The sequence below is a fragment of the Arachis stenosperma genome, chromosome 6, assembly GCF_014773155.1.
Source record: "Arachis stenosperma cultivar V10309 chromosome 6, arast.V10309.gnm1.PFL2, whole genome shotgun sequence".
NCBI lineage: Eukaryota > Viridiplantae > Streptophyta > Magnoliopsida > Fabales > Fabaceae > Arachis > Arachis stenosperma.
This window is the reverse complement of record NC_080382.1, coordinates 125,073,626-125,080,929: the sequence shown is the minus strand read 5'-3', so window position 1 is coordinate 125,080,929 and position 7,304 is coordinate 125,073,626. Positions and strand designations below refer to the sequence as shown.

The 7,304-nt window shown below is 38.0% G+C and overlaps 1 protein-coding gene across 2 annotated transcripts; it reads right to left on the bottom strand.

Annotated features, from left to right (window-relative positions):
- Nucleotides 1-3,504: 3,504 nt before the first annotated feature.
- Nucleotides 3,505-6,698, bottom strand: LOC130936793 (uncharacterized). 2 transcript variants are annotated; one of them, XM_057866942.1, is made up of 2 exons: nt 5,926-6,698; nt 3,505-3,767 (listed from the first exon to the last, which is right to left on the bottom strand). In XM_057866942.1, the coding sequence occupies exon 1, from the start codon at nt 6,566-6,568 to the stop codon at nt 5,936-5,938; it is 633 nt and encodes a 210-aa protein (XP_057722925.1). In that variant the 5' UTR covers nt 6,569-6,698; the 3' UTR covers nt 3,505-3,767; nt 5,926-5,935. The 2 variants fall into 2 exon arrangements, with proteins under 2 accessions (XP_057722925.1, XP_057722924.1); XM_057866941.1 differs by lacking the exon at nt 3,505-3,767 and adding an exon at nt 4,243-4,468 and having other exon boundaries at nt 5,926-6,697.
- Between the last annotated feature and the right edge of the window lie 606 nt (nt 6,699-7,304).

The window sequence follows — 7,304 nt, the reverse complement described above, 5'->3', positions numbered from 1 at the left end:
CAATTGAAGTTAACACAGATAAATAAAAGTTTGTATCTCTTAACTATCTCTCTTCAGTTTAATTTATTTTAGAGGATGGTAATGAATTTTTTTTGGTAGTTAAAACGGGGCCTAAAAGCCCAGAGATGGTAATGAAATTTGTTCATTAAGAAAGGTCGGCTATTTTATACTTCTGTAATATCCAAAGTAGTCAGGTGAATATCCTAGTGCAAACAAAAAAACAAGAGCTTTTAGAAACTACTTTTCTTAGGTTCCACAAAAAGGAAAAAAAAAACTATGAACATCATTATGACACGGAAATAAGGTAGATATGTACGAATAATATATATTTTTTTAGCATGCAATTTGTTTTCTCTATATATATATATATCATCGTAGCTTAAAAAAAATTGAAAATCCATTATTATAACAAAAAATTTCTAGAAGATAATTAATTTTAACAAAAATGACCGGTCGTCAATTGAGTTAACAGAAGTTAATATTAACGTTAAATACTGACGTGACAGCTAATAATTATTATAATTACAAAAGTTACTAATGTTTCTAATTTTTATAATTTTAAAAGCATCTTAATTTTATATTTTTTAAATTATAATTTCTTTTTTCTAAAAGAGTAGATACCAAATCAGTACTCAAAAGATTCTGGCGTCGACAAAATAGTACCTGACTTTTGTTATTGACAAAATAGTCCTTAAAAGAATTTAAAAGTTGACAAGCGTATCCCCGAGTTTGCCAGAGCAAATCTCTAACAAGCACAATATTAATGTGGTCATCGTGTTTTAGTTACCTGGCAAACCACCCCCCAAATCCCCCTCCTCAACACACACTCCCTCCCCTTCCCTCTCCCTCCCCGTTGCAGCCCCCATCCCCAACGCACACTTTTCCCCATCGCAGCCCCCGCCCCATCACAACCCCCTCCCCTCCCTCCCCTTCCCTCTCCCTCCCCGTTGCAGCCCCCATCCCCAACGCACACTTTTCCCCATCGCAGCCCCCGCCCCATCACAACCCCCTCCCCAACGCATACTCCCCCTTCCTCCCTCAACATCACCACTCGCAGCAACAACAACCTTAACATCAACAGCAATATCAACCTCTACCACTCTCCTTTTCCAACGCACACTACTCATCCCTCCCTCAAACAGCAACAACCCCAACATCAACAACAACAGCAATCTCCACCACTCCTCCTTCTCCAACGCGCACTCCCCTCTCCCTCCCTTCACCACCACTCGCAGCAACAACAACCTCAACATCAACAGCAACTGCAACCTTTATCACTCTCCCTCCACACTCGCAGCAACAACAACTTCAACAATCAAGGACCACTGCCACCACCATTGTAGCCACAACAAGGTCTGGCAACGAAAATCATAAACGAAGCAATGTTTTCAATTGGATAGTGAGGTCCATAGATCCTGGCAACGAAGAACAAAAAACTGTTATCGGAAGCAACAGCGTTGGCCTGAGACTGAACGGCGACTGCGTCCTGCAGCGTATGCAACGAGAGGAAGGAGAAGAAGTGTGACAGAGAGGGATCTGGAAGAAGGAGCCGATCCAGTGAGATCTGGCGTTGATGATGCGCAAATCGCGGATTCCAACCAGGACACCAGGTTTTAGGTACTTGTGGAAGTTGTGGTGGCGTTGAGGAAGGGAGAGGGGTGTGCGTTAGGGAGAGAGCTACGATAGGGAGGGGTTTGCAATGGGGAGGGAGAGGGAGGAGGAGTGTGTGTGTGTGTGGGGGGGGGGGGGGGGGGGGGGAGGGGGGACTACGATGGGGAGGGAGAGAAGGGGGAGTGTGTATTGGAGAGGGGGCTTTGGGAGTGGTTTGCCAGGTCACCAAAACACGGTGGCCACATCAGCATTGTGCTTGTCGGAGATTTGCTCCGGCGAGTTCGGAGACACGCTTGTCAAATTTTAAAATCTTAGGGACTATTTTGTCAATAATAAAAGTCATGTACCATTTTGTGCCAGAATCTTTCGGGTACTGATTTTGTATTTACCTCTTTCTAAAATTCTCATCTCTTCATCATCATCGACCAATCTCTTCATCTCCAATCTCCTCACACCCCAATCTCCTTAACCATCTACCTCCTCCTCCTTCACTTACAAACAACAAATTCAAATTCAACCGGTTGAGGGACGGAGGATTCGACAACGGCTAGCATTGGCGTTGAAAAAGATGGCGTGAACGGGGTCGAAGATGGAAGGCGGTGGTTAAGGAGTTGGTCAGAAGAGGAGGAGGAAGAAGAGGAAGGCACTAGCGGCAAAGGAGAATGAGGAGGATGGACATATTTGATTTGAAGGTTGTAAGTGAAGGAGAAAAAGGCACTTAGTGCAGGAGATTGAAGGTGTGAGGAAATTGGAAAAGAAAAAGAAAAAAACATTAGTGGATGATGATGAAGAGAGTTTTAGAGAAAGGAATTAAGGTTTTTTTTTATAATGAAATATTTTTATATTATAAAAATTAAAAGTATGAATAACTTTTGTAATTATAATAATTACTAATTGTCACATCAATATTTAATGTCAACTTTTATTTACTCAATTGACGGTTTATTATTTTTGTCAAAATTAATAAATTTTTTTTAATTGTCAATAACATCTTTCGAGATTTTATTTGTTAGCGTCTAAAATTTTCATATACCAAGTTTTTAGTTATCTCTTATGATACTAATCCATGACGAATACTTGCAATATCAACTCTCAACTGGCTTTTTATCTGGACAGTTACGAAGAGGATTTATTTGAATCTCATCTTGATTTACTTGCCAAGAAATTTATAATTTCATCTATTTTTTTATGGTTATCTCACAAAGAATAAATTGGGATTCAGAGAAGCTTAAAACCCCAGAAAAATCCCTAGGTTTCGAACCCACCAACCCTAAGGTAAAACTTGTTATCAAAGCTTACTACTATATATATGGTATTTAACTATTAATCTACTATTATTACAACCAACCATTTTTCGTTATCGATAACTGAATCCAATTTGTCACTTTGACACACCTTTTGGTTTCATACCAAAGTAGTGCTCTATTTTTTCAAATAACAAGTTAAAAGGGGTTATTGCTGTAGAAATTGTAACAATTTCATTCCAGCTTCCTATTTGAAGGCACTTTGGGCGTTTGCAACACTTCTATACATGCATTCTAATTCCCAGCTAGAAATACGATGCCGTGTATGGTCAACTATATTAAGGATCGTTTGATTTGAATGCTCCTAAGCTAGAAAATTCAACAAATCATGCTGTAAGTTTTGTCCACCCGAGGTCATTATTAAATTTCATTAGAACCTAGATTGATGATCTGAACAAAAATCCAAATATTGGGAATCAAATATCTAATTCGAGAAAAAAAAATAACAGACAAAATCAAACAAAAAACATCAACCTACAGTTATGAAAAAATCAACCTTAATCATGTACACAATTTCATTTTGGAAATAGAAAGCAGTGAAATTGTTTAAACCCTAACCCTTGAACTACTAACTAATGGCTAGAACAAATTCGTTAACGCTACTAACTTTTGATGTTTTATATATTAGAGGTAAAATGGCATTGAAAATGTGTCAGGTCTTGCAAAATGCTAACATTTTGTTATATACTGAACATAAAACCAATAATTTTTTAGGGGTGTGGCCCCACTCCATCTCAAAAATAAAACATACCCTGGTGCAGAAGCCATGCCAACGCATTGTCAAAATCAACAAAGTTCCACAAACTTGGGCAAATCTTCTTCTTTGCATACCTTTGTCGAATGGACAGGATTCTAGCGATTACATGAATAGAGATGTCCAAAACCAAAAGAGAGAAAAATAAAAATAAAAATAAGTACCTAATGTGAAAAAAAAGGATATAAAAAGAAAAAAAAAAAGAAAAAAAGAAAATTATTTTGCAGCAGAACAGTCAAATACGGTGGGGTAGTAGTTGTAGTTAAAATATTAAAGTAGCATCCCTTTCAGGTTCCAACACAGGCAAACCCTAATGAATTAACATCATTCACCTTTTCACCAAAATCCATCATAGGCCAGAGTCACGAGAGCTATAGATATTATATAAAACAATATGAGATAGACGAATTCACTAACTAGTATTCATAAATTCACAATTAAACAATCCTAGTGAACAAGGTTGTGTATAGTCACTTAGTTAGTAGCAATAGAACAACCAAACAAGCAGGACAACCACATGAAATGCGATGTGAGAATGATGAATAAAGTATTGCTTGCTATTCACTAACCAAATCATGAAAGCTTCTTGTCATTATAGTAATTAGAACAATCAAACAAGCACAGAGTCAGACAGTTGCTTAAGCAACAATGCAAACCTCACAATCCTAAATCTACAAAACATGTATTTTCCATGGAATCAGTATATAGCTACATTCTCAGCCTAAGGAGAAACAAGGCAAATGTAACCCGTTGTTGAAAGGTCTAGTCTGCACTCCTCAGCTGCCACAAAATGATGGATCTGATAAAAACATAAAAGATCACATATATATAACCAATCACATGTCGGCAGAGGCATGAAATATATGCATTGATACATTAGCCTTGCTGTGAAAATTATGTTTTTTCAAGAATTAACAGGTAGTCCACTGTGACTTTGTGTTCAAGATGGGGGAACAAACTCTAGTTTATGGGAGTATTAATATTTATAATCCCAACTCAAAACCCTCAAAAATAAAAGCACACAATAAAAGGCAACAGGCTATACACTATTTTACTTCTAAACCAGAAAAGCAATGATTTAATGCTTCTATTAACTATGATTTCAAAATCACTTAAAAGCACTTTCTGTACATTTTATTTAAGAAAAACTCAAGACAAAATAGGTCTTCTTCCTTATACACTAAAAGAAACTTTAGTTGATTTCACAACACAGCCAATAAAGATCTAAGTACTTCATCCTTCAAATATCTATTCAATACCAAAACATTTTGCTCATTAAACAAGTTATATGAAAATTTAAACAAATCTGTCTTCAATAGTTCAATCATAAATGAACAGTACATTCATGAGTATTACTATAAAACAAAAAAGCTTGTAACTGTAAAAATTAAAAGTATGGAAAAGAAATAAATGATTAAGTCAGTATTTCTCATGAATTTATTCATTTAAGCCTCCAATGGCAGATCATCCACTAATCAGTTTTTCCAAGCACATGATGTAATCAGCAATATGTTCAATTTCGGATATAAAATGCTTCATACAGTGAACTTGAATCGACAAGAACCATGTTAAGAAAAATTTGACCACGGAAGAACTAGCCTTGCAGTTTCACTTAATCAGTACCCACAAGAACTGTTTTCAAAGTATATAATTGGTGCTTCAATAAGTAAAATCTTACACCAATGAGCACAAAAATTGTTAAGAGACATTTAGACTCATTTTCAACAATACAAGTAGAAACCGGCAAAAAGCCCAGTGAAAAGTAAGTTTTTGCAAGATTGATGAACAAAATTAGAACTTTATGGCATGAAATTTCATTCAAGCACACCACAACTAAATGGCACCTCAGGTTCTTCAACAACAATAACAACAAAAACTCAAACATCAAGGATCATCTATTCTGAGACACCGAGCCATCTTCATCTCAAATTCTTTTCTTTTTCGTTTTTCTTTCTCTCTCTCTCTCTCTCTCAAGGAATTAGGCAAAATCAGTTGTTCATACGAAATTGGCGAGTAGTCAAACAGACACATAACCCTTAAAAAGGCCTCACTGGCCATAGTTTCCATTAACACTCCCTCTCTCAATTGACACTTCAATTGGCAAAAGATCACCTAGTGAACAAGCACAAATAGATCAAAACAAAAAGGGGGGAAATTGGGGCTTTCTTCTTAAAAATTTTAGTAATATCCCAAATCAAACAACTAAAAAGGATTTTAGAAACAAAAACAGAATTTGAACCTGAAAATCTAACTAACCTGCCAAGCTTCATGCGTCGCTGTCGTCATCATCGTCATCATCAGCAGCAGCGGTAAAATCAACGGGTTTACTGGGAATGTGCAATCCAGGTTGAAACGTCCGCCGCCGAGTCCTTGACGGAAGAATGTTATTCAAATCAACCTCCGCAAGCGGATCATCGGAAAAATCACTGTCATCACCGGAAATGCCGTCTACGTCCGAATCATCATCACTGTCATCATCATCGTCGTCGTCGTCATCATCTTCTTCTTCTACTATCAATTTCCCTTTGCCCTTGTCGTCACGCAAAACCCCCTTTCCCTTCCGGTCCACCTCAGCCTCCACATTATCATCCTCATCGTCTTCGTCGTCGTCATCATCATACTCCTCTTCATCTACCACATGTTCCTTATCATTGTCGACAACGTCATTTCGAAGCTTAGTGTCGCCGTTCCCAGCTTCTTTATCTAGAACGACATCGGTTTCTGATTTCTCCTTCTCGGCGAGAGGTTCGGAATCGGTGAGGTGATTGATTGAGTTGTTGTTGCAGTCGAAAGTTGAGAGCTTTGGGGTTTTGATGAGGGGTTCTTGGGGAATTGGATCATCGGGCTTGCGCTTTGAGGGGAATGTGGCGGGTTCTTGCGGGTCGTTGAGTTTGGCCATGACAGAAAGGGGATTAAGTTAGGGTTTTCGGGGGAGAATACCAAGCAGCAGAAGCACCACTCGGTTTCTACTTTAGATACTGTTTTACACGCAATCAAGTAGTAGTTACCACGGGGATTAATCCGTTTGGCTCGTGTTCACGTCTCTACGAGAGATATGGATACAGGGGAACGGATCCTCACCAAGGGGAAAAAAGTTGACACTGTTTAAACTTTAATGTTTAATCACAACCCTTAATAAAATCAACCGTTTTATAATTATCATTCTGATTTTATTTTATTTTTCTGATATTTGAGAAAGTATAGGAATTAATGAATTTAGTATACAATAGGTGCAATATGGAAAAATTTAAAATTAACATCAAATGATAAATAAATAATTAATTTTTAATAATTACTAATTTAAAATTCAAAATAAATAAGAATTTGTAACATTTACGTGACTCCAAAAACAGCCTCTTTCTCTCTCATTTGATGTGATTGCCTTCTCATCTAATCTCTTCCTCCTTCACCAGTGTTGCGCCGCCATAGACCAGCCGTCGTTGCCTATAGCTCATGCCGACGTGCACACCACGAACGCCCAGTAGCACCGTCGCGCAATTTGCGTCGTTCCCGCATCACGCCAGTCGTGCAGCTCCTCTCCTGCACCGGTGGTTTCTCCCTCTCAACATCGTCATTCGCCACGTCTAGGGACATACAAGTGTGTTGTTTTCATACGTCTATCACGCCTCGCAAGA